A 22,473-nucleotide genomic window follows, 5' to 3' on the forward strand; every position below is an offset into this window, starting at 1 on the left:
AAAAGGACAAGATAACTGAATGGGAGAAGGTTAGAATAAGAACAAGGTAAGAATGGAGGACAAAAAAAATGACATCTAATGGGGGCATTTATTAATGTTCATTAAAACTTTTTTTGCCATTCATTATGCATCAAAACTGCAACAAATCCGAAAGTAAAAATAAGCCACCTAAAAGCTGTTGAGGCCATGTATAGGTCAATGCAAACCTTAATAACAAACAAAAACAGCTACAGTATATAGTGATACAAGGTAAATATTTTACCTTTACTCATGGTGGGTTCAGGTGCTCAAGCCCCAGACCTTCAGCTTAGGGAGTCACCTGGAAAAACATACTGGAAAAGCAGGCTGGCACTCCGGAACACTCAAAAGTATAGTTCAAAGCAGCTCAAATTATATTAAGATATATATTAAGCATTCTTAATTTACTGAATCCATACACAGACAAAGCCTTACGCGTTTCGTACCACAAGGGGCACTTAATTATAGGCTTTGGACTTCTATACTTTTGGGTGATCCAGCCTGCTTTTCCAGTATGTTTTTCCATAAATAAGTCAATGACAGATATCCTTGATTCCAACTGAAAGATCTTTCTTTGCTTTATAGTATTAGAGGTTTTTCAGATTTTTCAGACACTTCATTAGTTTAAATTAGTGATGAGCGAATCTGTCCTGTTTTGCTGTGCTGAAAAATTTGCAAATCTTTTAAAAGATTCACAAAATGGCAAAAATGGCGCAAGTCAAAAAAAAACGTCTGCGTGTCAAAAAAATTATTCTGCGTCTTTTTTTTACTATACTAACGCTTTACAAAAGAAGAATAAAAAGAGGCTCTATTACTATGAATCTGATAATTGTGTTGGATTAAAGTAATATCATATCTTATCATATCATATCTTTAAATAGTGTAATGCCACATATTTGATTTCATTTTTATCATTGTGTAAAGGTCCTATTGTCATGCACTTTGAACTGCAGTAAAATAATGTTGCCTTTAGACACGTTGCCTTTAGAATATGTCTGTTGCACAGAATTATAGCATGCAGGTTATTCGAACAAATTGTGAGGGTAAAAAAACAATTGTTCCCAAAGAGTTTCGGTGCTCTTATATATATGTATTATGTTGCAGTGCCTGTACAACCAACTTTTTAATTGACAAAATAAATATTGTAGTGCTATGTTTTACAACACTACAGAAGCCCACTTACTTCTTGGCTCTAAAATGAGTCTAAAATACTTTTTATTTCTTGGGGGGTTTCATAGGTTCAGTCTTAAATAATGTATGATGTGACTGTAAAATATCGGAAATGGGTAAAGAGAGTAACATAAACACAAAAAGGTACTTTATTAATAAATAATGAAACATCCAATCAGGCTGCTTCTAATGACCTTGCCAGTTAGTACATTGTCGGGTTAAATAACAGATTAATTCAAGCCTTCATTTTCAAGGGTTTTACCTTGAGATGTAATCTTTGTGTTTAATTCCATATGCCTCTAGTCTGAGAATTTTGGAGCATGGGGTAAAATGAAATAATTTAGCATGTAATGCAATTTTCTTTTCAGTTTGTTTCTATACAAGATTTAGACAACATCGAAATAAAGAAAACACTTTCAATGGGTTATGTTTGTGTCCCCCGCCCTTCTTGCTAAACATGGATGTGTGGTCAAAATCTGCTACTGCTTTTTCTGCAACATTGCCAAAATTATATTCATGGGAAGCCATGATGAGGATTTTAGAAGGGGGGGAGCCTGTACCCTCTTGGATAAGAGGAGGAGAATTCTGGAAGCAGTATTTAATACAGACTGTAGTGGGGAGAGATGGGTGTTGAAGAGGCCAGTTAGTATCAATTCACAGTAGTCCAGTTGGGATAGGATGAAAGCATGCATGAGCTGTTCCAGTTGAAAGAAAGGGGCAGAGTTTGGTAATATGGCATAAGAAACAGTTTCCCTTTCATGCTTTCATGCCCATTTAACATGCAACATTTTACTAACTGACATAACTTTCTTACTTAAACTCTACAATCATTTGTAAACTTAAATTTTAGAATAGCATTGCTTTCTATAAACTTCAAACACATTCACACATTTTCTGGCTCCCCATCTACAGCAGTGGTTCTTAAAACATTGAGCTTCTCCCTACCCCAAGGGCTACAGAGCAGTGGCTATAAGGGCCCAGCCTAAAATCCAGCTGGGGAAGGCATTTGGACAAGGTGCCTATTTGGTCCCATAAATACTACTAGAAGCCCAGTTTGAAAGTCAGCTTTCCTAGGAATTCCTATCCCTAGCTTCCCTATTGCTGAATAGCTGATGTAGCAATGATTTCATATGTCTGTACCTTGTCCCTAACTAAATGCTGGTCCTCAACCACTGATCTTCAGTATCATTTTCCTATTACACTAAACTGTTTCAGTCTTACAACATATCCCACTCACAACTCACATCTCAAACCGATGCTCCTATTAGGAGAAAACTGCACAGGGTGTATGTGAGCTAGTGATCCTTTTTCCTGCTTCAGTGAACAGCCGACTTTAACAAAAAATCCAGCTTTTCACTCAACTGCACATGCGTTGGCCTTGGGATTCAGAAGAAAAAAGGCAAGAAGAAGATGAATGCTCGCTCTTATATACCCCGGGCCATTCTACGTGCTTTTGTTGACCTTCGGTTTTAACAGTACAATGCAATGTTTTGGATTATTCTGACTACATACAAATACATGTGGTAACAACCCTTTTGTAGGTGTTTCTGTGTGTAAGATACCAAAGGCTTAAACTTTGTCTTAGCAAATAGCTCTGGTATAGCTCCCAGAAAAGTAAAGGGTAAAAACAGCAAAGACAGGACTGACTTTATATGAATAGACGTTGTTTTGGATTAAGATACTGGAAAGGCATGTGTACATGTAGTTTATATGTATTTAATTTATAAATGGGTTGCTTGGAATACTACATGGTCAAAATACTCAAAACAATCTTGCAAGTTTTGTAATTCTGCCAAATAAGCTCTTTCAGAGTTTATGAACCAGCTTGTAAATGCAGATTTGGGGGGATAGAAAAAAGCTTTCCCTTTATTCACTTAGAATAGTGGGTCAAGAGGGATGTAGCAAAATCTTGTGAAACACATCTAGCCCCCTGGATATAAAACACTACTACTGTAGGTTTGATTGACTATTTTCTGTTGCTGGAAATTATTGCTGCTGAATAATTAACAGATTAAATAGCTCTGTTCCCATTGTTGAGGGTCCAGGGCTAAGTGCACCTGGAGCCCCTACATAACTTCAAAGTTTTTATTTGCCTAGTGCAACACCAAGCAATTTTACCATGAGTTTTGTTTCACCAGAAAGTGTGAAAAACACAAACAAAATGCCCCTTGACCCCAATGCGTTAGATGAGGTTAAAAAAAAGTAAAAAACTGGCCAGTGACTCCAATGAATTTGATAGGAGAAAAAATGTCCATTGACTCCAATGCATTTGGCAAAATTTCAGTAAAATTTTGCCATTTCACAAATTTGTCCCTGGTTTTGCAAAATGCTCATCACTACTCATAGCCTGTAACTTATTATGCATCTCAACTTGAATCACTTTGAATTCCATATTTTGGAGTGGGTCAGAGCACACTGATTGATTAATCTTTACCTAGTTTTTATAGCTGTTTAATGTTTCTAATTTATTTCACTTGGAAAAAGGTGATAGAAATAAAGAAATGCATCCTTCCCATAAACTAAGCAAAAGTGAAATGCAGCAGGTCAAGATGAACATACTAGGCTAACTTATACAGAGATAGTTACAAGCACCAAGTACATACACCCTAGTCTTGATTTGCTCTGCTTAGGCTTTTAAATATTAGTTCAAAATTTCCAACTTTTTATTTTCTTTATAACATTTGTATTACTACTAATCACATGTTGATTGTGTTTTTTTAAAAACTTCAACTCTACTATATCCTCCCCCGACATGCCATTGCTTTAGAGGCAAATTCAGCCTATGTTGCGCTTTGATTTTTTACCCTTATCCTGATAACTGTTCAAGAATCAGTATAAAAGTTTTTTGCTATTAACTCATTCATAAAATCAACTTAGTTCAATACCTGATCTCTTCTGTCTCTACACATATAAATTCTCTACAGAGCTTATGAGCCTCACTATGCAGCTAGGCTAGGTTTGATTAGGGAACACACTTACAAAGAAAAAATTATCATAGTTGATAATAAAAGTGGGCATCTCCATGGACGTCAGTGGAATTGAAGATACCATTCCAAGTGTGACTGGTTGGATTCAACTGATATACTGATAGTCAACAACTCTTTTTGGCACTAACAGTATTCCTGCAAGGTTGCCATAAAGAGATGGGATAATAATTTTAAAACAAATACAGGTATGGGACCCCTTATCCAGAAACCCATTATCCAGAAGTTCTGGATTACAGAAAGGCCATCTCCCATAGACTAAATTTTAAGTAAATAATTCACATTTTTAAAAAATATTTCCTTTTTCTCTGTAATAATAAAACAGTAGCTTGTACTTGATCCCAACTAAGATATAATTAATCCTTATTGGAGACAAACTATCCAATTGGGTTTAATTAATGTTTAAATTATTTTTAGCAGACTTAAGGTATGGAGATCCAAATTACAGAAAGATCCCTTATCTCGAAACCCCCAGGTCCTGAGCATTCTGGATAATGGGTCCTATACCTGTAGTTTGTTCTAAATGAAGAGAACAATGTGTTGTTCATAAGGACATAGGCAGAAGAGAAACCTGCAGTTCTTTTAATTTACTTATGATATAATATATGTATGCTGGCTTTTATATATGAGCCTTAGAAAATTCCACTCAATGTATAAATATTTTTATCTGATTTCTTATTGTCAAGATGTAATCTCAGATTTCTGTGTTCTGTTTTTTTGCAATTGTCATTATTTATATAAATTTTTTTGTTTGTACATTCTGGCAGAAAGTCTATTTAATAGAGGCAGCACATGTATTGACTATGTCTGTTATAGGGTAAATGCTTTTATTTTGCTTTACTATATAAATGTGAAAACGCAAATTTGTATCTTCTTCCAGCCCACATCATTTGCTTACTGTTTCCTATATTTGATCTTCATCATTTGGAAATCTGAATTCCCTCTGGTAAATTGTTGTCTCATGAACTTTATTCTTCTACCCCACCCATGGTTTATTAAAAACACATACTTGCTAGAAATCATTTTAAATATGACATTTCTTTTCACGAATTCGTTGAACAAAAACTTAGACTCTGCCACCTGAATCTGCAGCTGCTGGCTGAGTTTTCCAAAGTCTCACATTTCCACATTCACGTGCAAATCACATCAATGGAAGATATGTCTAATAGATTCCAGAGTTTTTCTCTCTTCAGCTAAAATCAGGAGGCAGGAAGAGGATAATGAGCAGATTTACCTAAGGTGGCGTGTCAGGCTAGCAGTAGGGGAGGGGGTTGAGAAACTGTGAAAGCTTTAGGTGGGCTGCCTTGCCAGAAATGCACAGCAATTTTACAGTCAATTGGCTAAAGCATCTGGACTCATACATCATTGCCTCTAACTGTGAGTGAAGCCAGCTCACTCATTCGCATAAGCTCTAGTAAAGAATGACTGTGCTGTCATGCCTGAGGAAAGATGGAAACAAACGTAATTTTAGCCCAAACTGCATAGTGGCACTTTATTCAGAATACTTTCTTTAGTTGTTTTTTTTAACAAATGGAAGAATGAAAAGTAAATGTAAATACAATGAGAAATGTTGATTAGACAGTGTGAACGCTATACAATGCATTGTTTAAAGTGTCTCTTAAAATCAGAATACGGGCAACTTGGATAATGTCAACTCGGAACCAGCTTAGAGTGACTATTGGCTATCATAGCTGTAAACTTTACATGTACTGATAAACAGAGCCAGACCAAGTAGTATTTTCATGAGGCAAATGGCAACTTGGCTCAGAATATTTGACTAATTTGCACCCCCTGCCCCAATCCCATCCAATTCTCCCCTTTGTTTGTTTAAACCCCCACCTCCCCCCACTAGATCCCCTCAACATTGCACACATGTCTATGCTCTGCCATAATTTAATTTATGGTGTCCACATTTATTCACTGTTGTGCATGCATTTCATGGATTGAGTATCTGCCATTGTGTTGTGTACATAATATACACTTTATTTTTGTGACACTGTATTTTGGTCCCAAACAAATTCTAATATTATATCACCATGATTAACTATTTTATTTCAATTTCAAAGAATTTACCTATAGAACACTTATCTTATTTTGTGGTAAAGGTAGAAAATTATGAGAATTGAGAATTATGTCTAATTTCTGTTATTCCTTTTATACAGTCCACGTGGTAGATCAATTTAAATCAACCTAATTATATAGCATGTTAGTTTACCAAACCGCTTTCCCCCAAATGGACACCTTTTGGTTATCACGGATGTTTCTGATGGTCAGGTGTTCAACATACACACAGACATCTGGTGTCTGTTAAGAGGCTTCTAAATATGCACAAAATACTTAATAGACATTATTTTGAACTTCATTTTGAACTTCCCATAAAAAGTGTTAAGTTTCTGTGTCATCCATCTGTTAATAGTTAGTCCATTCTGCCTGGTTCACTACTCATGCCATGCTGTAGCATTTCCTTAATAAGATCACCTTCACACTCCATCATCAGAGGATGCACAGTGTAACCCCTAAGTGCTGGCTTTGTAGATCATTTTCTAAATAAAACACATCTCACAAATGTGAGATCAAGAATTCACATAAAAAGGGGAAATTTGATTAACACCTATTTTGTAATGGAAGAAAAAAAGTGCAGAAATAAATATGCAATGCCTTAATGATAGGTAAGTAATACTGCACATGTATGTTCTTAAATTGTATTTGTTCTGGCCCAAAACTCGAAACTCGAGAAATAAATTTGTCAGCTGCCTATTATGTTATATCATACACCACCACTTGTCTGTAAGCATTTTACAATTGATGATAGTGGGGCTTTAAATTGGAGTTGCCCAACTAATTACATGTTTTGGACTGATTATTTCTCATATAGCCTGTTTGAGGGCTGGATTAAATTGAAATGATGATGTAATACAGTAAAGTCTATGGAACCTTCTAGCAGTCTGAGGGGGTATAAAAATCCTTTGGAGGAGCACATTGGGCCCATGGGCCTCCAGTTGGCAGCCCTGCTTTACATTATCACTGAGGAGCATGTGGATTTTGTATGCCCCAATGTTGGTCCTGTAGAATATTATGAATAAAAATATGGAATGTAAACACACAAAAAAAGGATGAGCAGCCAAAATAAACAATAAACAATAAACACTAGAATGTTTACAAACATACTATTTCAAAATAAAATGCATTGGTGCTTTAAACTCTGAATTTGGATATCTACTGTAGTTCACTAGATGTCAGTCATAAAAGTGAGCATGAAATTAGGTTCTTCATTGCCAGCCTGATTCATTGTTCCCTAAAGAGAAAAACTTTCCATGGCAAATAACACTCATTTCTTTTTTTCTCTTTAAACATAATCCAGGATACAAAGGACTTATTGTAGTAGGGAAAGTGTTTTATTGCGAAGGAAAGAGTATTTCCTTAAATCACACCGTTTACATTACAAACGCCATAAGACAGGGTGAGCTCATCAAATGCATTATTTGAATGTTAATTAATTCATTGTTGTATAATTGCAGGCATTTTTAGAAGACATTGCAAACAAGCTTTTCTTAAAGCAGTCATCCAGCTGAAATAATAGATGTCAATTGATGTCAATTGTACTAAGAAAATTGTACCACAATATAAATAATTCCACGGGCCCTTAATTCTTTTATATTTATAATAAATAACCCTAAGGAGCAGATTTACTAACCCACGAATCCGAATTGGAAAAATTCCGATTGGAAAACGAACATTTTGCGACTTTTTCGTATTTTTTGCGATATTTTCGTCGCCGTTACGACTTTTCGTAAATTGTCGCGACTTTTTCGTAACCATTACGACTTGCATGAAAAGTCGTGACTTTTTCGTAGCCATTACGATTCGCTCGTATCTTGTCGCGACTTTTTCGTATTGAGCGCTCGTAAGCGGCGGGCGAAACTTTCAGACTTAGCATGATTTTGGAAGCCTCCCATAGGACTCAATGGCACTCTGCAGCTCCAACCTGGCCCAAGAAAAGTCTCCATACTGAAGCTTGAATGAATCCGAAACTTTCATACTCGGCGTGAAAGCTGCAAAAAAGTCGCGACTTTTCGCGCAAGTCGTAGCGCTACGAAAAAGTCGCGACATTTTGTGAGCAATTCGGAATGGCTACGAAAAAGTTGCGTCAATTTCCGAAAAAATCGCAAAATACTGATCATTACGAAAAAAACGCATTCGGACGCTTTTCGGACGTTTGTGGATTAGTAAATGTGCCCCTTAGTCTGTTTGAGAGATGTCATCCATTGGATGATAACACCATCTAAATACAATAAATGGCATTTGAACATTAGGGTAGATTTGTCTTTAGATAAACTGAGCAATTCACTTTTTATATTCTACAAATATTAATAGACAATATTTGGGCAAAAAATTAGATATTCAACCCACTAAAGGATATAGTACATGGCTTTGTTATTAGAAAAAAAATACATATTCAGATTAAGCTGAAGTTGTGATGTACCAGAAGATGGGTTTGAACCCCTGGCCATTTTAGTATTTTTATGTATGTATGTATTAGTATGGTTGAAATAAAGGGAAAAGCCTATACCATGGTTAATCACATGAAAACTCCATTGAAGTCAATGGGAAAGTCTGAATTAGGAGTTTTTTCCTCATCTAATTGAATCTTACCTAGTATGTCCATTTACAGATGAATATGAGTGATGTAGATTTATAGGACCTTGAGCCATTCAGATGGGGCAGTTTGGCACTCCTTAGTGCTCAAGCACTTTTGTATGGGGTTATGGTAAATGATCCCTTTTTCCCTAGTACAGAAGGGCTTAAAAAGGCTTGAAAAACTGGCAATAAAATGTAGATAAGATTTAATGTAGGTAAATTTAAGATTAAAAAACCTAAACCATGGTAATATTTATTCTGTTTACACAGTGAATTGGATACCTTTGAGGAAAATCGAATTTGAAGGGGATTTCAGATCTGTAGTAGAGAGGAAGCTGAATAGCAGTAGCCAGTACCAGGAAGCAGTTGCAAGCCAATAAATGGAATGTGTAAATAAATTAAACATCAGACGCAAGTAGTTTTACTACTATATAGGTCACTTGTCAGACCATATATCAAAAATGCAATGAAAATTTGTGTGCCGTCTACAGGAAAAATATAAAAAAATTTGAAAATATTTAGAGGTGAGCTGAGGTTCATAATTATGTCATGTAATACAGATATGACTTGAATAACTTGCCAGTGTATTCCACCTACTCTGTAAGCCAACTTTAATTATATTCTGAATTATGTAATGTAGAACTTAATCCCTTAAAAAATGGCAAAACCGATAGGTTTCTAAATAGTATCCTGGTGTGAAAGAAAGGGAATAACATGCCAAAAGGGTCGAAGGGTCAGGGGAGGAGGGTAAAATGAGTGTCTTCAGAGGATACCATAGCATGGAAGAACTGTATGGTTATATTAAACAGTGGGTCTCTTTTTGGTGAGCCTAAGCTTCTATAAGCTTCATTATCCCTCTGCATATAAAAAGGGTCACTCTATAATTCAGATAATGAGTAAAATTAATATTCCATGCCACATACCACCACCACTACCACACCTCAAGAACCAAAATGTTATTTAGGAATGTCTATTTAGGACTGAAGTAAAGTTCCTTCACACTACACGGTGTAAGAACTACAAGACCACTGGTAAATTGCAGTTCAAATGGTTAGAGTAGTGAAATAACTCCCCTGAAGCATGCCTTGTAGGGTAATAGCGGACAAATAAATGGTTTACTGAAATGGTTTTCAAAACATGTTGGTAGGTGGATTGCTGACTGTGAGTAATAAAGTTTACTGGATATACCAGTAATATAGACTGTAAGATTTTGTTTGGGGGCCAGTAGATGTGTCACTACTGTGTGCAAATATTAGTGTTTGAAAGTCTTCATTATCCCAGATAATCGCAATATTTGTAATAGCATCCTAACAACATATGTACAATACACATTTTATACATTTTTAGGAACATCTGTCTATAGAATAGACATAAATGTAAATGTGTTCAAGAGTCTCTAAATATGTATACATAAATCAAAGCCTTCCCTATAGTGATAGGGAGTAAGCAGGTAATAATAACAGAATGTTAGACTAAAGTTAAATGGTTAGCTTGACTAAAGCTTGAGTAATTAACTTTTCTCATAAGACAAAATAAGGTTTTCTTTATTAAATAGAGCAGTGCTGTCCAAGATTTTCCAGGCAAAGGGCCAGTTATGCACTATTTCACATGTTTAGGGGCAGATGATTATAAAACCATGAAGTCATATAAAGATGTATATGTAAATACTGGACATAAAATCTCTCGGAGGATACTAAACTAGAATTAGCTTATTGCATGGTTTGGTTGGAAGCCACTTTGAATAGAGAATGCCAGGTTATGGCTTTTTTCATGACATGGACTAAATATGTGCAGACCCCCCACACGATAACAAGAAATCTTCTTTTAAATCTTCGTTTTACCATCTGGTATATGCCAGTAGCTAGCAGGGAGAAATCCTCTAGCAATAACAACTACAATGTAGAAGGATACTTACAAATGCCCTGATCAGTCTATATGTGAGATAATTCAGGGAGAGTGAATGGGGCCCCAGGGGAGGAAAGTACACATTTCTTAATGTTAAGGCTAATTTGATGTTTGATAACTCAATTATAAATACTGGGGGGGGGGAGGTCAAAGAATGTGTGTAGATCAACTCCAAGTTACTTTTGTAACCCAAGTTATGATTGGAATTGCATGTCTTCTTGTATGATGTATGTACTATTGGTGCAAATAACATTTAAAAAAAAAACTCTTGAAGGGTACATACAGCATAGGGTGCCTCCAGATAGACAGCTTTGGAATAGGGCATGTATTGAAAATGTATGCTACCTATTCTCTAAGTCATATCATCCATGGATTTTTTAGTTTTTATAATGCTGCCTTTCCTGCCCGTCTGTTCCTCCCCTGATGCGTTAAATTTATGTTCACTCAAGGAGGACGTCAGATGGGGGACCCTGCAGGGGTTAGGGGACGCGGCCAGCGGGGGCACCTGCAGGGCCTCTGGGGCGGGAGCCACGGTGGGTCCTGCAACCCCCAGTCTGACCCTGCCTATAATTGTCTTTTCATTAAAACAGTATATTAAAAGGTATAATGGGCCTAAATACAATACTGATGATACTAAAGGTTATATTATCTGCCTTCTGCAACTCAGAGTTACCACCGCTTCCAGTGAAAGAACTGCAGCAAAGACAAAGGTGCAAGGGGCTATTGAATTGTTGCAATTTTCCCCAGTAGAAAAAAATGGAATAATGGATTTGAAACATTAAATACAGTTTAGCAAAAGAAGAGTAATCAAAACAAAGCTATGTTTTAACTATACAATTTTACATCTCATATAGTAAAGGGCTGGTAAAGATGCTCATGGAAATACTTGCTTTGGTTCAAGGAGTAGCGCTTACCCCAACCAAACTCTTGAGGAAAACTGTTTAAGTGAATTTATGGGATACTTGTCTTGCTAATGATTTCCAGTTGAATGGCCTTTTTTTCCTACTGGTTCAGATGAGCACTGCTGATACCATCAGTGACGTTAATAAAAGAATGTGACGTTGCCTTACACTGGTAAAACTGGCGCATTTGCTTCAGGAGCACTGCTATATCTTATATAAATAAGCAGTTCTGTAGCCACAGAACTTATCTGCTATCTGTAACGTGGATTAGTACCCCTCCTGTTTGCATACCTATACTGTCTCAGTGTATAGCCTTTATTATTTTCTTATGTTTCCTATGCCCATTTAAATTGCTGGTAATCATGGTGAGCCTTTAAAAACTGTTTTTGTATATTGACTTTTCTCATTCAGTATTTAAAATACAGAAAATACTATTCCAAAAATGGAAAATGTACTATAGCACAGAGTCCCATTCTCATTAACATAAGAAGGAAATCAACCCTGACATTTTTATCCTGTTTATTCTCTTTGCTGTCAATTGGCATTAGCAAGAGAAAATAGTCCAGTTTCCATTGCTCTTTATTTAGACACAAGACTGAAGGTGCAACAAGTATGAGTAAGTTTAGTCTACGAACTAATTCAAATAATCATATGCTAAAAGATCTGAAGTTTTAACCAAATCTAGCCATTTTCTCTAAACTGCAAATATTCCCAGAAAAAAACTCATGTTGCATTAATTAGAAATTACAGGGTGTTTTGACTGAAAATAATGAAAATTTGCCTGCAGCATGGAAAAGTATGCACATTGTGACAAAAATATTAAGCAGTGACTAGACATTAACTGTACAGTAGGTGTCATTTATGACTGCAAGATAAGTTATGTTTGCACAAATCTCCCCTCAGTCAGTTTTGAAAGGTACTTGCATCAAAATGCACTTACACTTCCATATGGTTTGCTTGCAGCTGTGTCATTCTGCCTGCCTGATTCAAGTGCTGCTGCACCTAATGATGCAGAGGAACTTTGAGGCTACTACTTTCGCCTCCAGGCCTAACAGAAGCTCCAAGTTTCCCTCAGGTCCATGTATTAATAGGTGCAGTGCATACTTTTCATGCTGAACACTGGAAATTAAGTCAACCAGACTTTCCGCTATATGACTTTCAGCCAATAGCAACACCGCTGGAATTCTGGGGGAAAATGTTTTATTATGGGGGGGGGGAAATGGTGATTGCATATAAAATTGCACTTTTCTCACTGCACTTGTAAATGACCCCTTAAGAAAACCAAGTTTTTATGGCAGTCGGGAATGGTACTGGTATTGTACTGAATATTAATTTTCTTCTTTTTTTGTCTTTGACTATGTTGTAGTCAATCATTTTTGTGTTCATGATTGTTCCTGAGACTCTCTAAATTAATATTTCCTGCTCTAAATTAATATTTACATGAATACATTCTATAATAACATTGTGATACAAAAAGAACATCATATGATAAAAACACTGGGATATGACACATATGAAAGGATTTTTTGGGGTATGACAACACCATCTTTGTTGCTCTTGATTACCTATTTAAGGCTACTGTTAAGGAAGCTATATATATATATATATATATATATATATATATACTGTATAGTGTGTTCAAGGGTAGAGAAATTGGCATTAATTTGTTCATATATTTGTTTCACAATATTGATTTCATTTTACGCCATGCAATTTTTAGAAGCATCCTGTGGTTTGGGGGAAAATTGTTGGAAAGAATTCTTTGAAACAGGCACACGTATCCTATACAACTCAGAATTTATTCCACATACGGCTGAAAACAATTGGTTTCCACTTTATAGCTTGCTCTGCATTCATATGACACTTCATAAACTTCTCCAAACTCCATCTTGAAAACCACTATCCTTATACCTGGTAAACACTAGGAGAACACCTAAGAAAGCTACGATGGAGTTTAGACTAGTTTATGAAGTGCCAGGAGAATCTGGAGCGGATCTGTGCAGTGGAAACCAAGTGCAGACTAAAGCAAAGGCTCAGTGAACATAAACATGCCATAAATAGTGGGATAAAAATGGGTCAAAGCAAGCCAAACACTGCAGTAATAACGCACAGCTAATGCATGTTGTTAAGGGAATATTTTAACATTTTAACATTTTGACTCAGTAAAAAGAAAGAACAATGAAGAAATCACAGGCACGGCACCAAAGCAAAATATGACTTTGAATAACAGGCAGCATGAAAACAAAGCATGCATTGTGTTGGAACTAGGCTTACATAACCAGCAAATGTGTCAAACATGTTGGCCTATTCTACTGAGTTCCAAAGGTGATCATCCCTTTGTATAATCACTGTATGAGAAAAATGGGTAGCATTGTTCCAGTATAGTTATACTGAAATAAAATCGGGTTTATACAAAAGACACATTTCTTACCTCGTTTATAATTCTCAAATATGGAACGTCTGTTGTCATATAATCATATTTTTGAAGGAAGAGGAAAAGAAGGCATCGTATAGTCTCCAAAAGGGCAGCTTTAGGTCTATGGGGAAACAGAAACACTTTATAATGTGCAAACTGTTTTGTACAATGATGAGTGCATGTAGTTGTCCTAAATAATGGAATTTAGAGTGGAGCTTAGTAAATAAATGTTAAGAACTTCCTTGTTATCAGTGATGCTTTAGTAAACCTGACTTAGTATATTAAACAGATCTACATATCTTGTAAGCTAGATACATTGTGACAAAATTAATAGCACAAACATGTTCCACTTACAATTATTTAACTGAAAAAGCACTTACCTCTTATCAAAAATAAAACCAAGAGATGTCAGTGTTAGCAGAATGTACCCAATCCTCAATAGAAGTGTTGCAGGTGTTAATATCTAGTACAACAAAAGTAAAATATATAAAACTATCAGGGGCATGTTGTTCAAAGTAGAAAATACTAAACCATTCATCTATTTAGATAACAAAAACTCAAAAAGTGATAATTATTTTTTTGCACATACAATCTGACAGCATATCTCTAACCATAGCAATTATAAAATGAGAGCAGATGTATTTAATGACGTATTTGGATTTATTCAATATAACATTTTCACTGCTGCAAACAACTAACTCATGCTGACAACCTGCTCTAACAAACTGAGAGCAAAATGGAGTTGTAGCTGATGCAACTGACTTCTGGTCAAGGGGGCACTGTAATGGATGTTCATCAGTGAAAAAAAATTGTTATCAAATATCGACTACAATGCAGCTAAATATGTATAACTGTAGCAGGGTAAAGGTTTTGTCGACCTTTAATTCTTTAGTTTTCACAGGAGGGTTCTGGGCCAGCTAAGTATGGGCCTGTATTATTGTTGGGGGCACGGGAGTTGTTTTCTTATCCTGGATAAAGGTCTCCTGGCAGTGCAGTAACTGGCACCATGTGATCTGTCTATTTTGGTTCCCACTTGCTGGAGGAATTGGTGCTGGAGTACCTGGGCAGAGGTAGACCCAGTAGGACGCAGTATGTGCAGGATAGATTTGTAACAGCTCTATCTAGGAGTGAGAGGCAGAATCAGGGTATTTAGTAGAGCAGGCAAAGTATCCAACAAGGAGGCCACGAGTTAGTACCCTAGCCACCAGTACAGGGAGTTAGGAGTTAGGCTCAGGGATAGAATGATCCTTGGAGTGTGGGGCCACTGTGAGCTTCACCTAGCACTGGGAATTGTTTCAACAAGGGAGTGAGCACTACAGCTGTGATTGTGAGAATAACAACTGAGGTGAGAAAGTACTTAAAGCAGGTATTGATCTGATCTTGTACCATCAAAGTCAGCACCACTAAGAGAGAGATTGTGGCCCAAGTTATTTGTAAGATCAAGATCTGTGTGTGTAATCAGCGTAGGATTATCCCTTCCTCCAACAGTGCACAGCAAGGGCCCACTTGAAATAGAGTCTGGGACCAGAAAGGAGCAACTAATTTATACAAAGGAACCACACTGGAAAAGGTGTTCATTTGATACTAAACAGGGTAAAGATGGTTTTGGCGATCATCATCATTATTATAATTGTTTAAGAACAATGTGTGCAGCTATCAATCCTTGGCCACAATATCTTGATTTTCTTTTATCAGTGCTTGCAATTGTTTTATTGGATAGGTAGGGGTAGGGGGAGGAAATAAGGTCCTTAAAGGAGAACTAAAGCCTAACTAAATGAAGTAGGGCAGAAATGTTGTACATTATGCTTTGGGTTTCTGTACCAGCCCAAGGTGACCACAACCTTTTAGCATAGAAGATCTGTGCCCCCAAAGATTAGGGACCGACTCAAAATATACTGTATATATAGAATATAAATGTAATGTCACAGTAAAAAGCTGATTAGTAATTCATTCAGATTCACATTACATGACAGATCTAAAACTTGCATCAGAATTTAATTTAGGGTTTAGTTCTCCTTTAACTGACCCTCCCTTTTCCCCATACCAGCTCCCACACTCATTGAAAGTAAATTTAAAGGTAAACAACCCCTTAAAGACAAAAGGAATATTAAGAGACTAATACATTTGCAGAGTCTTTTCAAAAGCCATCACTTTGAATTGTAGAGAAGGTAAAATGGGATACATCAGACATACACTTTCCCCCTTGGCATAGAAGTGCTTTTCACAGAGGCATAGTAAGGCAATGATGACTACTTTTCTATTAAGACTCTGGACTGACTTGGAGACATGAAGCTATCATCCAAAGAAAACAGCTACAAACAAATGTCATACCTAATAAATCAGATACTGTTACTTTATTGTGATATTGTTATATTCCGGCCAACATAGGGATTTAATGAACTAATGAATCTATTTTACAGTTGCAGGTGCATCATACATTCCCCCAGTGTAAGCAGAAAGATTAAGATTATGCTGTAAATCTACATATTGTAGCAGAGCATGTATTCTAAATCTCCCAGACTGTCACTTCCAGAGGGGTGTCCGGCACTATGCATATTGTAAATAAGCTGCACAATATCAGTTTGGGGTACAATTGAGTTAAACAAGAGCTGTTTAGACAAATTACTGTGATAGTGTTTGTAGCACAAGAAAGTCTTATAAAGGGTCCAACTTCGAGGAAGTATCTGATAAAAATGAATCAAAAGAAATTGCCTTTATAAAACAGCAGGCCACTTACATGCTTATAGCTCAAAGACTGGGAACAAGGGTCAAACTGACCTGCAAAGTTCATACATTACTAATGTCAAATAGTACTTACCAGTTTGGCCTCAAACATGTGCACGTAGACAGCAAGCAAGAGTAGGAAGTGCATCATCCCATAGCACTGCAGATATCCTGCTGACTTGGGGTCATAAGGTTTTTCTTCACCCGTGAGCTAAAAGATAGAAATTTACTGTAACTGCTATGTATGTACTTTTCTAATACAATATAAAACCTATATTTTTAAATTTTTTGCTAATGATGAGAATTTTCACATAAAACCTTTAACAGTGCTGTTAATGTTTTCTTATTTAATCTGCAAAAGATCCTAGACCATCTGCATGGTCCTAGTCTGTTCTTTAGTATATGAGCAGGGCCAGAGCTAGGGGTAGGTAGAAGAGGCACCTGCCTAGGGAGCAACGGTGGGGGGGCACTGAGCAGGTACTTTTTCTGCCTACCACGCCACCACTTGGCGCTGCAACCTCCCCCCATGCAGTGGATTGATTAGGGCTGCTCGGCTGGCTTGGCCCACCTCTGTATATGAGAATCTGCACACTGCTGCATTGTGGGAATGAATGTGTTGCATGGACTAAGTTATAGCTGTGTACACAAGTTATATCTGAGGAGGCAGCACCACAGCAAACTCTACAGAGTACAGTATGAGCAACATGTGTTCACATGGCCAATTCCTTCTTGCATTGTATAATTAGGTCATATTTAATGCATTTTAACTTAAAACTTTTTCAATACGCCCTCTATTCCTAATGCACTTTTTGGAACAAACTCAAATGTTTTTCTGCAGCTATTTATTTATTGTAGTAAATAAAAAATAACAACCCTTTCCAAAAAAAAGGTGTTAGGGACATAAAAATGGCACCTAATTTACTGTATTTATGCAAGCAGAGAAATCATGACTAGTGATGAGCAAATTTGTCCCTTTTCTCAAAAAATTCACGAAACTGCTGAAAAATTTTGCTACAACTGAGACTTTTTTTGATGCAACTTTTTTTGTGTGACCATGAGCTTTTGCGACACAACTGCAACTTTTTTGATGTGACCTTTTCCTTCACTCAGCAAATTTTTATTTGCAGTTACTTTTTATGACAAAAAAATGGAATTTCACAGCGAATCCATGTCTGCTGAAAAAATGTGCTCATCGCTAAACATGACCACTGCATTCTGCCCTGTTTCTGCAAATGCACAGCACTGTCAATACAGATGGGGTGGATTTATTGTGAAAATGCATATTTTCATGGAAGACAGAGTATCATGTGTGCCACATGAAGTAGAGCAATGCAGTAGTAGTAGCAAAGAAACATGGAGCAGTTTAAGTACGTGCCATGCAGGGCTGGAACTAGGGGTAGGCAGAAGAGGCAGCTGCCTAGGGCGCAACGATTGAGGGGCGCCAGCAGGTACCTCTCCTGCCTACCCCTAGTGCTACTTTGTCATTTCCTCCTCCCCTTGTCATTAGCGGCGGAGGCAATGACCGATCTAATCGCACCGCCCCCCCCCCCCCCCCTGCGCTTTGGCGCGCATGCGCCGTTCAGGGGTGTAGGTGGGCGGAGTTGGCCGACCGGGTTTCCTAGGGCGCCCGGTCGGCTTGGCCCGCCCCTGGTGCCATGACAGGATGTTTTGTCACCTGCAACTAGACTACAGTGGGTGACAAAATGCCCCTTGTTCCCTGTCCACCAGCTAAGATGCAAATTGAAGCAGGGGAAACATACACGACGTATTGTAGTGCATATGTTTCTCCAGCATTGATTCACATGTTAGCCAGTGTAGTCATTGCCCTAAGAGCTGTTTATGCTGTTGTTGTTACTTGCCAACTGTTCTGCTAATAAGCTAGCCAGATTTGCCTCTGTTTGCATGATATCAGCTTCAGGCAGGAAAAGGGGTTCATATGACTATGAAGATTTTCACTCATCCAGGTCATGGTATATCTAGTATAAATAAATCTAAAGCAAGTGGATTTGTTAAGTAAGAAGAGGGGTTCAGCATCTCTTCATCTTACATTGCAGCAGTAAAAAGAAACTAAGGGTCATTTATAAAAACTTGGCAAATTTGCACATGGGCAATAACTCATAGCAATCAGTGAATAGTTTATTCTCAGAATGCTGCAGAGATGGAACACTGAAGAAGAAGATATGATTGAAAAAAAGATAGGATTGGTTGCACAAAAGTGCAAATTTGTCCAGTGTTTCTAAATGACCTGAAGCTTATTAGAGGGCAAGTCACATGGCTGAGGGCACTTGGGAATGTCAGAAAATATCTGGCCTTATATGAAATTTAAATTAACTTCAATGTGGTGCATTTCAGTACAGGATGTTTGTTGAGGAGCACTATAAACTGATATGTTTGAAGAAGACAAAAATATATTTCCCCATGACATTGTGTCCTCTGTCTGTACAGCTTCAGAAACATGGTAATTGAGAAATGTAATGGTGAGTGCTACAGCTGAAACACATTAGAAAAGTAACATCTGTATGCCCCAGTTTAAAGGCTCAAGCAGCACCTGTCCTGGTGGTATGCCATATTTTAATGTTCTCCAAAAATTCCCACAATTTTATTTGACCTTACAAAGGTTTTAAATGTTAACTGTACCTGTGGAATTTCCTCAGGGAGGCCAAGTCGAGGTTTTCCCGGTCCCCACCCTGGTCCTTTAAATATAACAGATAATTTATTGGAGAATCCAGGGGTCGCCCAGAAAGTGTTCCAAATGTGGACACAGTGCTGTATCTATGGAAAGACACATAATGTTACATCTTACTGCTGCTCATACAAACACTGTGTCTTTTCTCTTGTAAGAGGTCTCTATTAATGTTTATAAACATCAAGCATATGGAACCATGTGTAGAAAGCCAGCATGAAATGTAATTTATCAAATTCCCCAAAGTAAATGAGGCAGTTTACAAGGCAAGGCATTAGTATTCCAGCCAAATCTACGATAAAATCAACAGGGAGAGTGATGAATCGACATAAGAGAAGTGCACAGAAACTCGTATGAAAATTTGAAAGGGCAATTAAGATGTACTAAATACTTATTTTACACTGCGGTACACAACGCAACCAATGTTGTGCAATTATTTATGATTATCTAATAGTTCCTGTGGTATTGTATGGGGTGGATATTGTCACATGTTTTGGCATTGCTTGGTTATAAATAAGTAACATAGTAGATCATCAATTCATACTAATGCTTTTGTAAGAGATAATACATTCTAATATGTTACTGTGTACTTGACTGGAGAGTGTATGGATTTACTAATACATCCCCTCCATTCCTTCATTAGCAGCTATCAAGAGCATGGTAAACTCGCGCAATGTCTATTCAAGTTGCTAAGGGTATACCAATCTTTATCTGCCTGTACAGGTATTTAGTTTATACTCTTTTTTCATATATGTTTTATTCTTGAGTAAATAAATGTTACCATAAACACCAAGAGAACTATATATATATAATTTTCCCACTCAATGCACCCAGTGTTTTTTGGCACTGCCACAACAATAGACCCTCATATAGCTATCATTAAGCCAGGGCAGAGGGTGAGTGGAAATAATTTCATGAACCTTGGCACTCAGTGTCTCTGCGCTGTTTCCTCACACTTACAAACTCTTTTCTTTATAACAATGGCCCAGTTTTCCTTCGATGTGGGAGTCATTGTTCATGTCTAAGCAAATCCACTTTAAATTTGCTCTCAATCAATAGATTCAAGTGAGAGGGCCCCTCCACACTTAATAATGCCATGTTTACCGTACCTGGACTTGAAAAGGTTCAAATGTGTTTATTGGATGTGTAAGGCCATACAAAACTTTCTCTTTTTCTGGCACAAAAGTTCCTTTAAGAGAGAAAATGAAAACATAAATCATTAAAACAGCTCAAAAGCTCCCTGATGGCACGCTCTTAATTTTAGTAATTAATTTTCCACTCAGAGTCATTTATCCAACTGTAGAATCTCATTTACGGAACTTTTTATTTGCCCTGTGCAAGTGTTGTTACATAAACAAAAAGGTATAAATAGTTACTTTCAAATATATTTATAGGATAAAGTAATCTATCACTTGTATATATAATTTCAGCTTGCTGATTGCAGCTCAGTCAGTCAGGAGCCAGAGGGAAATTCTCGAGCTCTAGATGTGGTAATGCCAAGTATCAGAATCCCAGTGCTTTACAAATGGCTGCTGTTTGTGTTCTGTAAATTGATTAGCTCTTGCATGAGTAATCATATAACTGCACAGAAGTCTTGCATTAAATTGCAACTTAATAGCACATAATTACACCGTGTGCTACTTTTAACGGGGCAAAATTAAAATTCTGTTATTAAATACTAAGTTGCCAAAAGAATGTTGCTATGCAAGGCAGTTAATTGCTCCGGAGAGTTTAACAGTATAATATAAAACTGCTAAGCATTGAATTTCTTTCAAGAGGCATTTAAGATGTTTAACTATCGGCCAGTAAATTAGTAAAGGAATATATAACAGGAGAAATAATGCATTATACACTGCTTAGAAATTGTTTTATACAGTATATTATATCTTAGTTGTTTTATGACTGAAAATATAAAAATGAGATTTTTTTTTGACTAAGGGTTTTAAACTGCAGTTTAAATAATATGTTTTTCGCTTACGGAGGCTATTCCTGGGCCTCACAAATGAAGCACAAATATGTGCCGTAGGGTCAGGGAGACATTCTGTGTCAGGCCAAGTCTGCGTGCCTCCTTTAATGTCAAACTTTGCATGATACAGAAAATAGTGCACTGAGTAGGTTCAACTGGGGTGCATTTTGGGCAAAAGCGTGTTATTTTATGCCTGTTTTTTTTGCACTTTTCAGCTTGTCCTTTTTAGTTAATGAGCCCTTATAAAACTATTTTTCCTCTCTCCAAGCAATTTGCTTGCTGTTGTGAAATATATGGGTATTCAAAGTTACCGTAACTATACAAATGCACAATGCACAAGGCAGCCAGAGGCACATTATTTCTTACATATTTAAAACCTCAGTTATGCAGCTTGTGTTATTCTGTCCTAATAGTAAAAATGCAGAAGTTTAAACAGTTTAAGAGGATTAAGAAAAAACAGTTTATCTTCTAGTGCCTATTAATGAAGGATAATCCACTATATAAAGGTGAACATGTTGACCTTACATGGACTGTAGGTCAAAAAATATAGATATACAGTATAATATTTGTGTTTGTGTTTGTAGCAGTTTAGTAACTGTGGGGCATCTATATGTTGGTTTTGCATAGGGTTTAAATAAAACTGAACTGGGGTAACATATAGCCTATATCAAAAGAGAGATGTTATTGAAATAGATGTAATACAAATGTGCATTCTAGTGATAAGTTAAATTTTTTACCAGTTTTTGCCATGAAAACAAGGCCAGTACTCCAATGGGTACAAAAAAAAGTCACACAGTAAAAGAAAACGTTGTGTGGTATTGAAAAAGTCACCGTGAAAAAACACCCATTGACTTCAATACATTTTGCAAATATTTCCGTTCTACAATTTTGTTTTGGCAATGCAAAATAAGACACATACAGTACACACACAAACGGTAATACTAATAATGAGACACATAAACATTTATATTTAGTTAGAATATAAGCTAATTTTACATAATATTTGCCTGTATATATATTTTATAATATATAGTTTTCCCCTTGTAATGGCCTATTACCTTTTAATC

The 22,473-nt window shown here is 36.7% G+C and overlaps 1 protein-coding gene across 1 annotated transcript in view; it reads right to left on the reverse strand.

Annotated features, from left to right (window-relative positions):
- The window catches only part of agmo (alkylglycerol monooxygenase), a 135,062-nt gene that overhangs the window by 23,719 nt on the left and 88,870 nt on the right, over positions 1–22,473 (reverse strand). Inside the window, 5 exon segments of the mRNA NM_001011313.1 lie at positions 14,049–14,154; positions 14,414–14,496; positions 16,852–16,968; positions 19,395–19,529; positions 20,550–20,629. Coding sequence (NP_001011313.1) covers positions 14,049–14,154; positions 14,414–14,496; positions 16,852–16,968; positions 19,395–19,529; positions 20,550–20,629 — 521 coding nt within the window.

Source organism: Xenopus tropicalis, chromosome 6 (assembly GCF_000004195.4).
Source record: "Xenopus tropicalis strain Nigerian chromosome 6, UCB_Xtro_10.0, whole genome shotgun sequence".
NCBI lineage: Eukaryota > Metazoa > Chordata > Amphibia > Anura > Pipidae > Xenopus > Xenopus tropicalis.